At 43.4% G+C, this 21072-nt stretch overlaps 1 protein-coding gene across 2 annotated transcripts in view; it reads right to left on the bottom strand.

Annotated features, from left to right (window-relative positions):
• Window positions 1-21072, bottom strand: part of FXR1 (FMR1 autosomal homolog 1) — a 1545230-nt gene that overhangs the window by 932501 nt on the left and 591657 nt on the right. For both annotated transcript variants that reach the window (XM_044070180.1, XM_044070179.1), the window contains exons 5-6: window positions 20374-20522; window positions 19758-19851 (exon numbers count right to left, since the gene is read on the bottom strand). In XM_044070180.1, the coding sequence (XP_043926115.1) occupies window positions 19758-19851; window positions 20374-20522 (243 nt within the window). The remainder of the gene's footprint in view (window positions 1-19757; window positions 19852-20373; window positions 20523-21072) is intronic.

A 21072-nucleotide genomic window follows, 5' to 3' on the forward strand; every position in this document is an offset into this window, starting at 1 on the left:
CTTGTTCATCTCTGATGCAGTGGCCAGATATGGTGTGGGCTCGTTATCTTGTCCACCTCCAATGTAGTGGCATCATCAGCCCCCAAACACAAAGGGATCTTGCAGATGAGGGAACACCACAACGTATGCTAGCTCCAGGCATAACCTCATGTAGAAGTGATTATTTAACAGACTGGTACAAGTCAAGGTATTGGAAATTGACACTGGTTCAAGCACAAGTCAAAGTCCAACTTGGGCTTCAAACTCCCTGGTGGTGCACTCCCACTTGTGAACTTCAAGCTCACATGCAATAACCATTGGCTTGATATCTATGCTCCAAGAAATAAGCCCCATCACTGAAGGCCACCATGACCACAAGCTACTGGCACAACAGCCAGGTGACCACATCCAGGAGAAGAAAAAAAAAGTCTCTGGACCTGAGCACCCCAATCCTTGACCAGATGACTATAAAATATGATGTTCAGGATCAGGTTGGAAAACCATGGGTTCCAGCCAGTCACCAGAAGATGGGATGGGTGCAAGAAAAAAGAAGTTATGTTCTTACTACAATGTTCCATCTGTGTTGTCAATTTTCATTCATTCTTGACTGTTGTGTTCAATTCAGAACCCTCGGAATCGACTCTGCCGTTATATCAATCTCGCGCCAGCCAAAAACTCTCAAGCTAAGGCTACCCATACTGCCTCTCTTCCCTTTACCTCAGACTGAGTATGCCTACCATGAAGAAAATATGGAAGCTCTGACTGAGCAACAACTCTATAATAACCCCAGGATTAGTTCCAAACCTCCAGGAGCCCCTAGGAGGGGGCAGGATGGTGGGATGTCAAGAATGAATGAAGACCGACAACACAGATGGAACTTTATGGTAAAAACATTAACTTCTTTATCTGATGTTGTCAATCTTCAATCATTCTTGACTGTTGGGACAGAGTCCCCACCTACTTTGAATCTCGGGTGGCCCTAAGGAAGGATATTCCTGAGCACCATAGAGCCAAAGGATGCTCTTCCCCTGGAGACCATGTCCAATTTGAATGGGTGATAAAGGTATAAGAGATAACCCAAGTTGCGGTTGTGCATGTCTTCCACAGAAGCTCTGGAATGGAAGATGACTGAAGTGGAAACAGATCTCGTCGAATGAGCTCTAACTTGTGTTGGTAAATTTAATTTATACTGACTGTAAATAAATATAATGCAGTCCTCTCAACCATTTTGACAAGGTGACCTTTGAAACTGGTTTACCCAATCTGATACCTGAAAAGGATAGAAACAGTTGGTCTGATTTTCTAAAGGATTTTGTTCTGTCCTAGTAAAAATGTAACTGTCTGTGGACGTCCAACAAATGCAAGCAGTACTCTCCTTTGTTTGAAAATTTTGGAAAAAAGACTGGTAAGTCTATGGTCTGGTTGACATTGGAGTCCAACACCACTTTAGGAAGGAAAGAGGAATTAGTTCTGAGCAATACTCTTTTTTTGTGAAAAATGATATATGGATGCTTCACACACACAGCCTGTAACTCTGAAATTCTCCTAGTAGACGTGATAGCTACTAGGAAGAGGGTCTTCCAGGACAAAAACTTAAGATCACAGGTGACTGCTGGCTCAAAGGGCTGCTGAACTAAGCATTGCAAGACCAAGGTTAAATCCCAAGGTGCTATGGGATCTTTGAAAGGTGGCTTCAAATGTAAAGCGCCCTTAAGAAATGTTTTGCAAAGACAGTGAGACATCAAAGAATGATCATCAAATCCATTATGGAAATTCAAAATGGCAACTAAATGAACTCTAATGGTAGAAGGTGAGGCTCCCAATTTAAATAAGATGACTAAGTATTCCAAGACCTTATCGACTGGAGCTGAGAAAGGATCAAGATCTTTTTTATCAGACCAAACAGAAAATCTCTTCCATTTGCTACGATAAAGCTTTCTGACGGATGGTTTATGAGAAGCCAGAAGCAACTTTTCCAATGGGGAGGACAAATTGTTTTGCCTAGCAATTAGTGGAAGTGGAGAAACCAAGACGTCAGCTTGAGATTTTGAAGGTTGGGATGGACAAAGCCCTGACGATGACATAACAGATCTAGAGATGGATCCGGAGTCCACGGGCTGTGAACTAGGTGAGGCCAGAGAAAGGAAAAACAGACTTGACAGGGCCAATAAGGTGCAATGAGAATCACTGCTTCTCAACCACTTGGCTTTCCTCAGAAACTGGGGAATTAGAGCGACTGGTGGGAAGGCACATAGAAGTCCCGAGGGCCAATCGTGGAGAAGTGCATCTCTCGGGGACTCCCTGCAAGGAGGGAATAGGGCAAAGGTGCTGCTGCATTTTTGGTATATGGGAGAAGCAAACGGGTCACAGCAAGGCTGACTCCATCGACGGAAGATCCTCATTGTCATGTTCTATGACACTGATGTGCAGACTGGCCTCTTGAAGGAACCAAGTGCCTTGGACTGCCTTTCCCTGAAAATGCCCTCCCACCACCACCCTATCAGGGAAGCATCCACGGTCACTGCGGCCTTGAGCTGAGAGGGGCAAAAGGGATGACTCCATACATTCTCTTCTGGTTTCATTCACCAACATAAATCCTGTCTGCAGAAGTTCATTATGAGGATTGTATGGAACACTGAGTTAGTTAACAGTGACCATTTGACACCAGGAGCCATTGAAGCAGCCTCATGTGGTACCTTGCTAGGGGGACTAAAGTGATTGCCGATGCTATGGACCCAAGAAGTTGTAAAACTAGATGAGCAGGAACTGTGTCTTGAGAGAGTATCACTCGAAGTTGCGACGTCACCTTTACCAGTCTATGATGAGGAAGGGAAGTCATGCAGGATTTTTGCTCTAATGAATTCTATCTCCTGTGTGGGAGATCGTTGGAACTTTTCTCTGTTTATTGAAATGCCTAAGAACTCGGCAAGTAGTAGAACGGAGTCCAAGATGGAAAGCAGCAGATACCTGGTGGGGGCGGTGAGGAGTCAGTCGTCTAAATATGGAGACACACAGAACCCTGTAGCCTTAAGTGAGCTGCTACAACTGCCATGCCAGCCTGGGAGCTGTAGTAAGACCAAAAGGCAGTGCTTGAAATTGGTAATGACTGGCTCCTGGCAGGAAGCAGAGATATCTTCTGGAGCATTTGTCCATCTTTGTCCATCTTTATGTGATAATACGCATCATGAAGATCTATGGAGCATATCCAATCGTCTTTCTCCAGAAAAGGAAGAATAGACTGAACCGTAACAATCCAGAATTTTGCTTGTTGCACAAATTTGTTCAATACACTGAAGTCTAAGATTGGCCTCCAGTCCCCTGTCTTTTTTGGCACTAAAGAGAATCCTGAGTAAAATCCAAATCCTATATGGTCTGGTGGGACTTCGTGGATGATTCTTTTTTGAAACAGCTTTTGAATCTCTAGTACTGCTACATCCCTCTGATTGGGTGGAACATCGGGGATTTGCCTTTGCAGTCTGGGAGAAAGACTGAAGGGAATATGGTAACCTCTGGTAATTATTGTCTGCACCCGGAAATCTGTTATTATACAGTGCCAGGCTGCATGGTGCAGAGAAAATCTTCCCCCGACTGTGTCCAGAGGTAAGCAATCAGGCTGCCACTTAGGAGTGCTGGTAGGGTTGTCCAGAAAAGGAATCCCTGGAGCCCTGGTTGTGCAGACCCTCTCTGCCACAGGAGGGTTTGTCCTCCTGAAGAGCTCCCCCTTCTGACTCAGGGGGAAAACTCGCCACGTGTGTCCCAAACAGGCCCTAGGGTCTTCCTGAATCACATCTTTCCACTCCTCTGATTCCCACAGTAAGGTCACTAAGGAGTGGAAAAATGCACGTCCACAGCAGAAAGGGTCTTTCCGTCCTTCTCATACCTGACTAATGTGTCCCTGACTTTTGGGCCTAACAACGAAGTAGCATCAACAGGAGCATTGACAAAGGAAGACTTAAAGAGGTCCGCAAAATCGGTTTACTATTGAATTGTCGAACATCACTCGGTCGACTGTTGTATTGTCGAATGCATTAGGTCGGAAACAGAATTGTCGAAGACATTATAATCAATCGAGGAACGGTTTTACCATGGGCCGAGGTAGGTGTACAGTATTTTTCCCTACTACAACCAACTTCCCTACCTCGACCCATGGTAAAACCGTTCCTCGAATGATTATAATGTCTTCGACAATTCCGTTTCCGACCTAATGCATTCGACAATACAACAGTCGACCGAGTGAGGTTCGACAATTCGATAGTAAACCCGCAAAATCACACAAGTGCATCCAGTTGTGGCAGCTAATGGCAATGCCTGTACCCGCTTCCCTGGACATCCCTTCAGCTGTACGTGCAATGAGCCACATCAACAAGTTGGAGATTGACTCTAGGGTGGCAAGCTGGGAGGCAACCTTATCCTGGACCTTGTCAGACAGTGCTCCTGCTAAGGTATCTGAAAGCTCAGTTAACAGATCCCTTTGGAGTCGGGTGAAGTAGGCAAAGAAGTTCAAGGACCGAACAGCAAAGTTGTTGAAGCAAAGCCCCGCCTCCCAAATCTGTCCATCATCCGAGGCTCTGCGTTTGGAGGATGGACAGTTTGGCGAGTTCCTTTTTATTAACTGCCGCCACCACCATGGCATCCACTTAGACCTTTCGACCAATGGGGCTGATTCTCTGAGGCTGACAGAATTTTGTCCGGTCTCTGGGGAATTGGCTCTATTGTGTCAGGAGCCTTCCGCTCACACTGCATGATGAGTTTAATTAATTCATCTGCAGGTGGGGTCACCCAAGAAGTAGATGGCCAGGCACGAAAAAGCCTGCAAGAAGACAAGAGTCTTTGGAGGATGGGTTTGAGGGCTTCCAATCACCCCTCTGTTTCAGAATCTCCTGGATGTCTCCAAAGGAGGCATTTTCAGGGGGTGATCGTGGGGACCCTTCCCCTTCATCGAAATCTGTATCTTCAATGACCAATTCTTCTGGAGAATCCAGCTGCTTCCTCTTGCATGATCTCTTACAGGTGGCTCATCAGGGGGAAGGTCTGAGGAGGACTCTGAAGAAAGGAGACCCTGCAGTAGGGTATCTTGCTGCTCTTGTGCCCGCTGTCCCAAGGTAGCAGATAGTGACAGCTGCGAGCCAGAGGATACATAAATGTGACATTCTGGCACGGATGGTACCCACTATGAGCCTGCTGAGGCTAGGACTCTTCCCCATAATCTGGAAGGCAGGCCTGCGCAAAGAGGGCTGGGAGCCCGGAACAGAGAAAGACAACCTCGGAAACCAGGGTCACACCCCGCCCCGACAAGCTGACTCCCAGAGTAGGAGGTGAAACAGGACTTGTAACTGCCAGGGCATCAGGAACTGTAGACAGTGTCGTGGAAAAAATCGGAGCAGATCCAGGGATCCCAGACCTGGCAGCCAAATCTCAGTCCCGTGGGTGTAACGGCTCTGATGGAACCGAAGACCACTGAGACAGTTCCGGTACCAAGGTGAGATTGACAATCGGTACCGAAGTAGCTGGCACCAGGAATGTCGCAGTGGACTCCAAGACCTGCAGAGAGGTTGAAGGAGGAAGATATGTGGGAGTCCTGGGACAGTAAACCTCGGCACCAGGATGGAGAGAGGTCCAAGAGGGAGCAGGAAGACCTCTGGCTGCCAAGAGCTGATCCACCAATCTAAGTTCCAAAAGACTCCTGAAGGAACAGATGAACCTTCCCGAGGGCAATTCCGGGTCTGCCTACAAAGGGAGTTAACTGCTGACCCAAAAAGGGGTCTATAGATAGGGAGCATCTAGTCCTGAGGGTACTTAGTATCTTGACCTTTGCCACCATGGTCTGCTGAACAGAAATTTGCTTGGCAGGGGAAGATGGAATCAAAATATTTGAGCAGACTATTGTCGGTGCCGGGGAGGTTGTCGGTACCAAAGACAAGGTCAGCGTCACAGGAGTCTGGGTAGTCTCAATGATACATCACACCGTGGGGGATTTAACCAGTTTCTGTGTCAGAGCAGGAGTCTGTGCAGTCGTAGGAACTTTAGGCTTTGATTCTGATGGATGAGTCAAAACCCGAGACTTTGGAATCTTAGATTCATGTACCTTGGAGGAGGACGGTACCAAATAGCTCCGTTTTTTTTTTGGATCTGTCCTGGGAGATTTAGATGTCTCTGCCTGAGAGAGCTTCACTAAATGGAGATTTTAGCAATCCCTTAAGAATTAGTCTCTCTCACCTCTCTGCAAGAGTATGAGCACTGAAACCCTTGCAGAGTTCAAATGGAGGTTGGATCTCAAGATGAGGGACACCCAAGCAATAAACACATGAAAGATGCCCATTGGAGTTGGGCACCTTTCTGCCACAGTCCCTACACTGCTTGAACCCTGTGGTTCCCTTTCGTTTTTCCGTCATTTCTCTAGCCAGAAAATGGCATGCACACACACAAACAAGACACATGCACTTGTGAAAACAACGGAATAAAGTTTTTTTTTTTACCAACAGGTAGAGGGAAAGGAGGGGCCTACACCAAAGATGGTAAGCAGAATACCTAGAAGGTAAGAAAAGGGTAGATACAAATCACTCACAACTAACAAGAACCATAGAGAGCAAGAGAAAGAAGAAACAAGCAAAAAAGGTTAGACAAAAATAGTTATATAATCAAAAATGTTTAGCACCTACTGACGCATCAGATTTTCTACATGGCAAACTAGATCTGAGACAAGGGGAAGACGGGCAGTATGAGTAGCATTAGCTCGAGAGTTTTTGGCTGCAGTGAGCTTGATATAACGGCTGAGTTGGTTCTGAGGGTTCGAAACCAAACCCAACAGTCAAGAATGAATGAAGATTGACAACATCAGATCTGAAGGTGCACACACTTACTTTAATGATACATATGCATTGGCAGTTTCAACTCAGCACCTCTATTACTAATGTAATTAGGACTTAGCTTGGTGCATAAAGCTTTCCAAACTGCTTTAGCCCTTCACTTCATCCCTAACCCTCGGCACCTAAAAACTCCTTGCCAAATCTCCAAGTACAAGAAAGAAGAGCATACATAAGAAAGTTATGTACTCACCATAATGTTCCATATGAGTTGTCCATCTCACCTTCATTCTGTACTTGTGGGTTTGGAACCGATCCTCGGTTCCGACTCGGCCGATTTCAAAAGCTCGAGTTCTCCAACTAGCTTGTGGCTTACTCCCTAACCCACGATGCTCTAGTGCATTCCCCAGATCTTGATTGCTGGTATACTAACATGCACATATAAAATTATTCATTAGGTTATAAGCGAAGAAGAGGGTCAAAGTATATCAGATGCCCAACAGCAACCTCCCGATCCTCCAAGAGCCACAAGCTGAGGGTGGGATGTAAGAATAAAGGAGACAGACAACTCACATGGAATGTTATGGTGAGTACATAACTTCTTTATGTGAAGTTGTCCTATCTTGCCTTCATTCTGTACTTGTGGGACAGCATCCCTAGCACCATCTTTCTTGGGTGACTCACGGGAAAATATTCTTCAGAATAGTGGACCCAAATGAGGCCCTGTCCCTAGAGGTCAAATCCACTTTGTAATGAGCGATAAAGGTACGAGGCCTTGCCCACGTTGCTACCGTGCAAATGGTATCAATTGGTAATTTTGCACGAAAGGCAGAAGAGGTCGAAATAGACCTGGTAGAATGAGCTCTTATTTTGTCTGGAAGATGTTTATTCATTGACCGATAGGTAAAAGAGATGCAATCTGTCAACCACCTGGATAGAGTGGATTTTGCTACTGAAGCTCCTTTCTTGCGGTCTGAGAAGGACACAAATAATTGATCAGTCTTTCTGAAGTCCTTTATTCTCAGTAAATAGAAACGTAACTATGTACATCAAGTAGGTGTAACATGTATTCTGCCTTATTGCCATACTTGGGGGAAAAACTTAGGTTTGATTCTGAGCATAGTTTTGGAAAGAAGGATGGGTTTGTGTGAAACGAGACTCTGTCATTTTGAAACAGCATACATGAAAGTTCGATGGAGAACGCATGTAATTCCAAAACCCTCCTGGCTGAAGTGATAACTACTAAGAAAATCGTCTTCCAAGTAAAGAACTTCAAGTCGCAGGATGATGCAGGTTCAAAAGCGGAAAGAATTATGTGGGATAATACAAAATTTTGATTCCATAGAGGTAGAGGTGGCTTAATGGGAAGTCTTAACAGGTTAGTACCTTTCAAGAAGGCTTTGCAAAGTTTGTGGGACATAATGTTCAGCTCTTTACCTCCAAAATGAAAATTTGAGATTGCCACTAACTGAAAACGGATAGTAGCTGCAGCCGCTCCTTCATTAAAAAGTTTCACCAAATATTCCAGTATAGAAGATATGGACGCAGAGAAGGGATCAATATGATTTTTAAGGCCCAGGAGGAAAATCTTTTCCATTTGCTCTTCTCACAAAGCTTCTACGAGAAGAAATCAGGACATGTTGCACTGAGGTTGAAAAGTTATGGAGCCTGGCTATGTTTGAAGTGAAGCAGCCAAGCTGTCAACTTGAGGATCTGAAGAGATGGATGGAGCATTCCTGACGAATTGGTCAGAAGGTCCGGCACTGGGTACAGAATCCATGGCTCCTCCTGAAGATGAGGCCACAAGAAGGGGAACCATATTTGGCGAAGCCAGTAAGGGGCTATAAGAATTAAGGTCCTTCCCAATGCACTGGCTTTCTAAAGAACTTTGGGAATCAATGGAAATGGAGGGAAGGCATAGAGGAGGCCCGGGGGACAATTGTGTACAAGTACATCCCTTGGGGTTTCCCCAGGAAGGGGGATTAGGGCAAAGTAGCTGCTGCATTTGGCATTCCTGGACGTAGCAAAAAGATCGCAGCAAGGCTGGCCCCATTTCTGGAAAATCATTTCTGTCATATCTTGCTTCAGGGACCACTCATGAGGCATCAGTATTCCTCTGTGGAGTTTGTCTGTTTTCATGTTGGATTTCCTCAGGATATGCATTGCTACCAGAAAGCATTAGGAGGAGGTTGCCTATTGCCATACTCTCAGGGCCTCTCGACAAAGGGGGTAAGATCTGGTTCCTCCTTGTTTGTTGATATACCATACCACTGACATATTGTCCATCTGGATAGCAACTGTTCCTAGTGGAAGAGAGTCTTGGAATGCCTGCAACGTGAGAAGCACCACTCTCATATCTTGGACACTGATATTCAAGTGGGCCTCTTGATCCTGCCAAGTGCCTTGGACTGTTCTTCCCTGATAATGCCCCCCCCCCCCAATCTGGGAAGCATCCGTGGTCACCGTGGCCAATGGTGGAGGGAGAACGAAAGGTCGGCCTGAAGTCACTTGATTGGAGTGAAGCCACTAACGAAGGTCTGTTCTGCAAGATTCTGTTATCATAATCTGGTGCGACATTGGAAGATCCTGCATGGACCACTGAGGGAACAGCAGCCAGTGAAGAATTCTCATGTGCAGTTGCGCCAAGGGAATTACATTTATAGCTGCTGCCATGGTACCTAGTACCCGAAGAACTATCCGTGTTTAAGTCTTTTTCTTGTAGAGAAGGTGTAGAAGCAGTCCCTGAAGGGCTTGCACCCTTTCTGGTGGAGGCTTTACTGTTAATTTTGTAGTGTCTAAATTTGCATCTATAAAACGATATGTTGAGATGGCAATAAGACAGACTTTTCATAGTTTATTGCGATCCCTAAATGAGAACAAAGTTTTAAAGTGGTGTTTCTTGCTTCTGTGAGTAGATGCTTGGTGGTGGCGGTTAGGAGCCAGTCATCTAGATATGGAAACACCCGGAATCCTAAACGTCTCAAATGAGCTGTGACTACTACCATGCATTTGTTGAAAATTCTGGGGGCTGTAGTGAGACCAAAAGGCAGAGCTCGAAACTGGTAGTGACTGGCTCCCAGCTGGAAGCGCAGATGACTCCTGGATGGTCTGTCCATCTTTATGTGGTAGTATTCATGGGTCTATAACAACTTTTACTTGCAAAAAACTGGAGTAGCCATGGGCTCCCCCTTGTGGAGCCAGTGTTGCCAATCTAGTTATGGCACAATGGGAACATGATCACGTGTCCACTAACTGTCCATTTAAAGATCAGGTGATTTTTTACACCCGTTACTTGGACGACATTTTCTATTCTTCTGGATGGTGACCTACTCATGAGCGAAGCGTTAGTGGACTACTTCAATTCAACTACAGAGTTTTTGAAATTTACTGCTAGTTTCCATACTGAGGCTATCCCGTACTTGGACATTTTACTTTCTAAAGATACTACTTTTCACAAATATACAGCTAATATATATAGGAAAGTAACGTACTCCAACTCATTCCTGCACTACACAAGTTGTCATCCTTTTCATCAGAAGCAAGCGTTCGTCAAAGGTCAGTTAGTGAGAGCAGCCCGCATTACCACACTGGATAGTGACTTTGCCAATGAATGTGGACACCTAAGAAATATGTTTTTACATCGGGGTTACCCACATGAAATGTTAGATGCTATTATAGAAGAGGTGTCGTCCAAGCGTCAGCGTCATTTTTACAAACCAATCTTGAATAGAGAACTGGTTCTTATGAATGACACTGAATCCTTGGACACAGACTTAGTGAATGTCCACACAAGTAAGCACCCTTCTGAATGTTCTGGTGTCACATTCACAACAACATACAGTCTCAATAGTAGTGAATGTGTTCAGTCACTACGTAAAAATTGGGACTTACTCAAAAAGGATAACACTGTACACCAAAAACTTGGCAATCACCCATTGGTTATTTATAGAGGGGCAAAAAATCTCAAAGCCCTCCTTGAACGACACAACATTAAAAAACCAATGACAGCTGGTATGTTTAAATGCCAGGTGTGTAATTTTTGTCAATACATCTTCGAATCCAATAGATTTAAAGTTTACGATTACGAATATAAGTTGAACTTAACAGCCAACTGTAACGCAAGAATGGTGATCTATTTAGCTATGTGCCAAACCTGTTCAGCTTTCTACGTGGGCAAAACAGAACGACGCCTACGTGACCACATTTATGAACATACTTATGCGATCAGGAAGCAGAAACTCGATAACGCACTAGCAAAACATATTTCAGTTCATCCCAACCATATGTTTAAATTTCTGATTATTAACCAAATCACACAAGACTTTAGGGGTGCTCCTCTCCCACTTAAGTTAGAAGAGCGAGAGCTGTTTTGGCAAATCAGACTCAACGCATATAGTTCACTAGGTCTGAATGAGAACTGTTCTTTAAGTAGTGTTCTTAAACTTAGGAGGCTCAACAGGGTAGGCTGTGTTAGGTTATTTTCCACACTAGCATGATTCAGTTACTCTAATGCTTTTGAGCATCTTGGTTTAGAGACTTTATGTGTATTTTTTTTTGCCGAGAATTTGAAGTTCTATTTTGGTATATTATTTATTACCAATTATGTTTCTCACACCAGATGTGCTTTAATATACACAGTTTAGTGTACCAATACAGGTATTAGTATAAATTCAGTTCCATAAATACCAGTGGAGGTTTTTATGTATTTGTTATAACCACTTTTTTGCCTTACTAGCATAGTAGTAGGCTAGATATATATACATTTTTTATAGATAACGCTAGTTGTATTTTTAGTCTGACTACTTGGATTTTTAGCTTTCATTTTAAAAGCAGTTTTTAGTCTAGTTGTGTTCTTTAACATGGCGTGTTTTGTAAGTTAGCTTTCACTTTAAGTAGTTAATTGACTAAGTATCAGCCCAGAGAGTATTTAAACTGTGACTTTTTGTTTTATTTGATCTGAAGAAGTTTGTTTACTGGAATAAACGAAAAGCGCTTAATCACTTCGTTTTGTGCTACTGCGTGGTTTCTTCTCTAATTTTGTTTTTCATTCATGGGTCTATATTAGAGCCGCAAAAGTCCTATTCACCGAATACGTAAACACCGACACATATTATGCAAACAGCGAATACACCAAACACCCTAAACCACAAAATTCAAAACCTCGAACCGTCATAGTTGTCCAACCCCACCGCCCACTACATACTACCTACCCAAACAAAATAAATAAACCACATACATACACTAACCAAAACCCTACTTCTAACTCTAAATTAAATATTGCATATACTACCATCTATGCACTTATCTTAACCCGCACCCTAACCCTAAGGTCCGTAACTATCGCACACTTACCCTAAGAAGCTATACCCAAACAAAATAAATAATCCAGACACATACACTTAACAAAACCCTACTTCTAACCCTACACTAAACCTCACATACATTACCACCTATGCACTTACCTTAACCCGCACCCTAACCCTAAGGTCCGTAACTAATGCATACTTGCCTTACGGAGCTATACCTCAGAAAGGCCAACCATGACGATTCGACATTTCGGATTTCGCACTTCAGAACAATCAGTGTTTTCGTGGTTCGATGACTACGTGTCGATGTTTCTGTATTCGGGTATGTGGACCTTCACGGTTTTAATATGGAACCAGTATGCATCCCGGAGGTCTATGGAGTACATCCAATTGCCCTTTCCCAAAAAGGGTAATATTGACTGCGGTGTCACCATCCGGAACTGTGTCTTTTTTTACAAATTTTTTCAATTTGCTGAGCTCCCCGTTTTCTTTGGCACTAAAAAGAACCTGGAGTAAGTTCTGGATCCTATATGGTCTGCGGGGACTGGTTGGATGACTCTCTTTTCTAGCAACGTCTGTATTTCTAGGGTTGCTTGTCTCTTGTGACTGGGTGGAACATCCAGAATGCTTCTGATGCGTGGGGTGGGGATAGAAAAGGGTATAAAGTAAACTCTGGATATAATGCTTTGTACCCACTTGTCTTTTGTTATATTTAGCCAGGCGTCCAGGTGCAAAGACAATCGACCCCCCCCCCCCCCGTCTCCAGAGAGGGACAGGTGTTCCTCCTTTTAGGAGTGCTGGAACGGCTTACCAAAGAAAGATCCCTTGTCTCCCTGATTCTGCAGACTCCCTCTGCCGTGTGGTCGGCATCTTCCACTACTGCTCCCCCCCCCCTCTGCCCTTGGGGGAAGACTCACCACGTGTGTCTTGAAAAACTCTCTGGGATTTTTGAAACCACATTTTCCCTCCCTTTTGGCCTTTGGGGTAAGGTCTAGAAGGTGTGGAAAAATGGACTCAAACGGCAAAGGGAGTTTTTCCTTCCTGTTCACACCTGGTTAGTGTGTCTTTGAATTTTGGCCCGAACAAGGACGAGCCATCGAAGGGAGCATTAACAAAGAATGACGTGAAGGGTTCTGCAAAGTTACACAAGTGTATCCAGGAGTGTCTCCTAAGAGCAATTCCTGAACTTGCTGATCTACCTGCGCCATTGGCTGCATACAAAATAAGCAGCATGGACGAGATGACTACTGAATTTAAGGTAGCGATCTGGGGTGGACACTTTGTCTGATACCCCCTCATGTACTGAACCTTGAAGAGCATCTCCAAGCTCCTTCAGGAGATTTCTTTGCAACCTTATGAAGTGCATAAGATAATTCAGGGACCTAAGAGTAAAGGTCGCTGAAGAAAACATGCGCTTCCCATATCTGTCCATCGTACGTGACTCTTTGTTCAGGGGATGGACAGAAGTGGACGGCTCTGACAACTCCTCCTTGGTGGATGCCGCACCACCACCATAGCATCTACAGGAACACCTTTTGTGAGAAAGGGTTTGTCTTCAGGGGATGTGATGAAGTTATTTGGCCTCCGGGGAACAGGCTCCACTAAATTTGGAGACTCCCACGCCTTTCGACAAACTAAATCCATGAGTTTATCAAAAGGTGGAGACACCCAAGTGGTGGAAGGGCGAGACCCAAAAGTCTGCAGGTAGACAGACTCCTCATCAGAAGGGGTGATAGGCTTCTAGCTGCCTCTCTGCTTAAGGATCTCTAGGATGTCTGTAAAGGAGACATCCTCTGAGGGCGACCGCGGGGACCCTTCTGGGTCGAGGTCTGTGTCAGATGTGACCGACTCCTCTGGGGAGTCCAAATGCTTCCTATTGCATAATCTCTTGTGAGGGACCTCTTCAGAAGGGCATTTTGGAGGATTGAGAGGAGGGGAGCTGGAGATCCTGTAGTCTATAAAAAGGCGACCTTAATATTGGAGATACCGGCTCCAGTTCAGTAGACCGGCTCCGAACTTGGAACACCAACGGCTCCAATACAGATGGCGCCGAGGTGGAAGGTGTCTCGGACCCAAATTCTGATACTGACGGAGACATCTAAAACAGCTTTTTTGATGGCTCCGACTGCTCTGAAGTAGTACAGGATGACCTTTTAGAAATTTTATCCAATTTCTGGGATGAAGAAATGGACTTTTTTGGAAGACTTTGACCCTGTTCTAAGGCCTCTGAAAAGGAAGATTTTAATAGCCCTTTTAAGATTAACTTATTCTTCCTCTCATGAAGAACTCTGGAATTAAAGGAGTGGCATATTGAGCACAACTCCTGTAAGTGAACTGCCCACAGGCAGTATACACATTCAACATGGCATCAGTGATAGACATTTTTGAGAGCACTTAGAGCACTTTTTAAACCCCGAGGGTATTGCATCTTTAGCTTGTTTAGACATAGTATAAATGGTCAATACCAAAAAAAAAACAACAGTACAGTCACACAAAGAATGAAAGAACAGCCCTCTAACTAAAAACAAGCTCAGCAACTCTCTAACTGAGAACGAACTAGCTTAGAAAGAATGTTTTATAAGATGACAAAAAAAACACACTTCTAAATATGTAATATAAATTTGTATGTCTAATTAACCAACTATGCACACACACAGACACAGACACACACACAGACACACAGACACACAGACACACAGACACACAGACACACACACACACAGACACACAGACACACAGACACACACACACACACACACACACACACACACACACACACACACACACACACACACACTCTCTCTCTCTCTCTCTCTCTAGTCAACTTTAAGTGCAAACTGACAGGAAAAAATATTAAAACTATTTTTAAAATATTTACAGTCTTCTAAGCCAAAAGGTTAGAAAAAAACTACAATTTCCTAACCACTTTTAACTATAAAAAAACACTAAATGTTGATCAAACGGGATAGGGGAAACTCATCATCTTCTTTCAGCTGTTCCCTTTAGGGGTCGCCACAGCAGATCACCTGTTTCCATTTCTTCCTGTCTTCTGCATCTTGCTCTGTCACACCAACCACCTGCATGTCCTCTCTCACCACATCCATAAACCTTATCTTAGGCCTTCCTCTTTTCCTGTTACCTGGTAGCTTCATTCTTAGCATCTTTTTCCCAATATACTTAGCATCCCTCCTCAGCACATGTCCAAACCAACATAATCGTGCCTCTCTGGCTTTGTCTCCAAACCTTCCAACCTGGGCTGACCCTCTAAATATACTTATTCCTAATCCTGTCCGCCCTCATCACACCCAGTGCAAATCTTAACATCTTTAATTCTGCCACATCCAGCTCAAACTCCTGCCTTTTTGTCAATGCCACTGTCTCCAACCCATATAACATAGCTGGTCTCACTACCCTCTTGTAGACCCTTCCCTTTCACTCTTACAGGTACTCGTCTGTCACAAATCACTCCTGACACTCTTCTCTACCCACTCCATCCTGCCTGTACTCCCTTCTTCACCTCTCTTCCACACTCACCGTTACTCTGAACTATTGACCCCAAATATTTAAACTCATCCACCTTCGCCACCTCTACTCCTTGCATCCTCACCATTCCTCTATCCTCACTCTCATTCACACACATATATTCTGTCTTAGTCCTGCTGACCTTCATTCCTCTTCTCTCTAGAGCATATCTCCATCTCTCCAGGGTCTCCTCCACCTGTTCCCTACTCTCACCACAGATCACAATGTGATCTGCAAACATCATAGTCCACGGGAACTCCTGTCTGATCTCGTCTGTCAACCTGTCCATCACCATTGCAAATAAGACAGGGCTCAGAGCTGATCCTTGATGTAACCCCACCTCCATCTTAAACGCATCCGTCACTCCCATCACAGACCTCGCCGCAATCACACTACCCTCGTACATATCTTGTACCACTCTTACATACTTTTCTAACACTCCTGACTTCCTCATACAATACCACAACTCCTCTCTAGGCACCCTGTCATATGCTTTCTCTAAGTCTACAAAAACACAATGCAACTCCTTCCAACATTCTCTGTACTTCTCCATCAACACTCTCAGAGCAAACATCGCATCTGTAGTGCTCTTTCCTGGCATGAAACCATACTGCTGATCACTAATCATCACGTCCTTCTTAACCTTGCTTCCACTACTCTTTCCCATAACTTCATGCTGCGACCGATCAATTTTATCCCTCTATAGTTACTACAGATCTGCACATCACCCTTATTCTTAAAAATTGGTACCAAAACACTTTCTCCATTCCTCAGGCATCCTCTCACTTTCCAAGATTTCATTAAACAATCTGGTTAAAAACTCCACTGCCATTTCACCTAAACACCTCCATGCTTCCACAGGTATGTCATCTGGGCCAACAGCCTTTCCATTCTTCGTTCTCTTCACAGCTATCCTTACTTCCTCCTTGCTAATCCATTGTACTTCATGATTCACTATCCCTACTTCATCCAACCTTCTCTCCCTCTCATTCTCTTCATTCATCAACCCCTCAAAGTACTCTTTACATCTCCTCAACGCACTCTCCTCGCTTGTGAGTATGTTTCCCTCATTATCCTTTATCACCTTTACCTGCTGCACATCTTTCCTAGCTCAGTCCCTCTGTCTAGCCGATCGGCACAGGTCCTTTTCTCCCTCCTTAGTGTCCAACCTTTCATACAACTCTTCATATGCCTTATCCTTAGCCTTCGCCACCTCTCTCTTTGCCATGCACCTCATATCCTTATACTCCTGTCTACTTTCTTCATCTCTCTGACAATCCTACTTCTTCTTTGCCAACTTCTTTCTCTGTATACTCTCCTGTACTTCCTCATTCCACTACCTTGTCTCCTTGTCGTCCTTCCTCTGTCCAGATGTGATACCAAGCACCTTTCTAGCAGTCTCCCTTACTAGCTCTGCTGTAGTTACCCAGCTATTTGGTAACTCTTCACTGCCACCCAGTGCCGACCTTAACTCATCTCTGAACTCCACCTCACAATTACCCTTTTTCATTTTCCACCACTTGATCCTTGGTGCTGCCCTCACACACGTCCTCCTCTTCTTGATAAACGTCATCCTACAAACCACTATCCTATGCTGCCTAACGACACTTTCTCTGATCACCACTTTACAGTCTCCAATCTCCTTCTATTTAGACCTAAATAAAATGGCAGACATAAATATTAACAACACACACTACACAGAGCAAGTAGGACGCTCTCTAATAAGCACAAGCAAAGAATGAACTATCTAATAGAAAAGAGATAGCAATAACTATCTACAATGAAGAAAAATACAAAAAAGACTGATTTCACTTAGTCAGCGCTAGATTAATCACCCGATCTGTTTCAGCGGCAAACGAGATCTGGGGAATGCACTAGAGCATCATGGGATAGGGAGTAAGCCACAAGCTAGTTGGAGACTTCAAGCTTTTGTAATCGGCCAAGTGGGAACAGAGGATAGGTTCTGAACTCATAAGTACAGAATGAAGCTGAGATAGGACAACTTCAGATCGATATCTTACAGGCAAGTTGACAGATGCACTACTGCACAGCAGAGTTCTAGACAAGGGAAAGAGACAGGCAAACAATGATGGAGATGAAACTGCCAACCCAAATCTATCCTACAGTAAACATGTAATTTTCATATCAGACAGAAAATTTCACCTTAGTCACCTCTTTGACAAAGTCCCAACCTTATACTCTTGGATAGTTCCTCATGGAAGCATGTCCTGAGTAACCATGGGTCTGAAGACTGCCTTCAATATCTACAGTAAATCCAGCTTATAATGTCTCACAAAGATGTTCAGAGATTCTCACATAACAGCACAGATGTCATGCACGAAAACATTTCTGAGAAAGGCTTGTGAGGTAGCAATTACCAAGGGCAAAACTTAAAAGGTCAGCCCCAAAATTGAGATCAAAGAAATGTCACTGACCCCTTGAATACAAGACAATCATTAATGCCTCTAAGAAGTCAAAAGTCCTCAACAATGAGCAACTAAAGTCAGAGTTTAGAAATGTGACACTTTGTCCCAACAAAAGGGGCAGAAGTTGACTCTGTGACATCAATCCCATGCACCAATGTATGAGCGAAGCAAGTAAAATACAAGCTGGAAAAATGTTTTTAGTCCTTTTAGTTTTATATACATGTCAGGCACATTTTTGTTAACCAGATGAGAACTTTTGATGATAACTAATAAACTGTTGAAGTAGTTTACATGGAAGGGAAACAGGGCACAGGAAGTTATAAAAGACTGGGAAGAGATACTGAAAAAGCAATTTGGAAGGGAACAATGGAAAGACATATTTATGGCTCCCACACATGCAACAAAATCAACAAGGCACAAATATTTTTACACCCCAAGCTGACATTTTTTCCCTAACAGAGAGCAAATGCTGAAGGTGTGAAGGGGAAGAAAGAGTAACTGGGAACATTGTTTTTGTTGGGGGGATGTAATAAGCTGTCAAATTTTAAAAATTCTCTACAGAATACTCTGTCAGAAATACTGGGGGAGCAAATGGTTGGAACTAAAGAAATGATTCTTTTGAACTGTGGCACAGGGTCTAAATTGCCTAGACATAGTTTTACTGCAACAGGTCAGCACACTCAACGTTGGTGGATAAGGATGGGGGTTGTATTCCCACACCAGGTAGATGGATTACTGACTTTGCAGTGCAGTATAAGTGGTATGTGCTGCACTCCTATGAGTGTCACCCTTGGAATGAGACATTAAACAGAGGTCAAATCAGCTTGAGTTGGTGGGAGGTCAGATGGATGCAAAAGATCCCATGTTACCTGTCAAAGTATTGCAATTTCCTCAATACCCTGGGCAAATTTCCCCCTAGTAGTATAAATACCACCTCTGTTCTCCCCTGAAAAAGAGGGAACTAGCCAAGTGGGAATAGCCTTAAACTTAATTGTAAAAATGGAAATCAAAATCTAACTCGGTACAGGGTCACTTTGCAGATCCCTGCCTTAGACTTCCTTTAAATTCCTCCTTTAGGGGAGGGTGGTGTCCCCAGAGTTTCAGAGGCATCCTTAGCTGACAGATCACAGGCTGTGGCCATCAATCTGTACCCTGGACCGATGACATCCCACCCAAGGCCAAACAAAAGAAGGCCGTTTCCAGCTTGCTTCATCCTAGGCCTTCTGAGTCTTGGTTACACCAGGCCTTACCACAGGACTCTGTCAGGCTGGCTGAGGATCTCATGGATTTTATGAGCTCCAGGCAGCTCAACCCTCCCTTGTAGGATCCCTGTTACAGGATCTTCTCCTTGAAAATTAAAGAGGAACCATTCCCCCCAGATGTCTTCTGATTCTTATAACGCTGACGAGGATTAGATAACTTATGTTGACCAAATTTCTTCAGGGTCATATGCTGACTAGGAGTCTGATGAAAACAGTGCCTGAGCTTCACCACATATTTACTTGCTAGAAAAAGAAGACCAAAAAGCACAGGCAACTTCAGACACGACAGTATACTTTTCATCTCTGTCTGGTACATACAATTCTGGTACCACCACCCCAAAAGATGGCACAGTCAGTTTTTCAGAGCATCCTACAGCACAACTACAATAAACAGTAAAACTTTACACAAACAGCAGAACAGCATTATGTTTTTTTTCTGTGGGTGTGGACATCTCTTACCAATATAATAAGTTGATTTGTTTCAGAACAATAAAAAATCCGACAAGCTCCAACAGCCTTCTTAAAGTCTTTATGTATACTTTCTGATGTACATCTAAAGAAAAAAATAACTTCATTACACTCAGAAAATTTACACACTGCAAGAGAATCTTCATCCCCTATAAACTGACAGCACATCAAAAATTATCATTACTTAAACTTCATTTTATGGAATAGTAAATTAAGTTAATGCAGCAAAGTACTTAAACCCTCAACTGTCCAATTTCTAGATTTCCTAAGGTGTACCTTGACTCAATAATACTCCTCTTGTGTGGTCTAACTTTCATTTCAAATTTTCATTAGTACTCCTTTAAGTAAGGAGGAAACTATATAAATCTAGTTATCATTAACAGATTACAATACCAGACCTTAATCCATTATCTCTATTGATAATGGTCCCAAGACTTAGTCCCACCTCTAAAAAAAAAACAGACTAATAAAAGCTGAAAGCAAATCTTTTTCTACTGGTTTATTATGCCTAATTCTTTAAATTTCTCAAGAAAATTCAAACAAAAAGAAAAGCCTTCCAATGAAGCAATAATGCACTGAAATCAACATTATAACTTTCATCACTTACGCATCCCGCAAATCCTCAGGAACTGGAACTGTACATTTGAAAAAGCTACTTTTTGTAACAGGCCTGTTTAGATTCACAGGTCGAAGTCTTTCATATGTGACTATTTCATTGTAGGTGGCATCACAGGCAGCATACTCAATGACATAAAACTGGGAAAAAAAAGAACAATTTCAATGAATCTGCCAAACATGTCTATGTGCATGTTTTAAACTACACGTCAAATTAGTTTTCTTCATTTCAAAAGGTCACACTAATATAGCATTAGACAATTAGAGTCTGAGACTAAAGATTCTGTGAACATACAGTTATTAGCATAAAGGAAAGTGGCCCTGTCACTCAACTTACTGGTCCACGTTTACTGAACCCCTGACTGCATAAATGGAAAATAAATACTATGGATGGTATTCATAGCCACTGCACTTAAGAAATTTGCATTGGTTGCGCCTAAGAGCAGCTCAGGAGAGATAGGAGCAGCAGGTTTGGTATGTTTATGAATAATGTGCACAAATGAGGCAATAATTACATGTAAAGGAGGACTGACTGACTGGAAATTCTGTGAATAAATTATTTAAATAAGGCAGCTTTACTGCCTCTGTGCGATTCACACTTGCTTTTTTTTAATGAACATCTGCACATTGCACAGAAATTTAATAAAAGGCAAAGTTGTGCCTCTTCTGCGTGCTATCCTGGTTGTTTCCT

This window comes from Protopterus annectens, chromosome 4.part1 (assembly GCF_019279795.1).
Source record: "Protopterus annectens isolate FY-2018-M chromosome 4.part1, PAN1.0, whole genome shotgun sequence".
In the NCBI taxonomy this organism is placed as follows: domain Eukaryota; kingdom Metazoa; phylum Chordata; order Ceratodontiformes; family Protopteridae; genus Protopterus; species Protopterus annectens.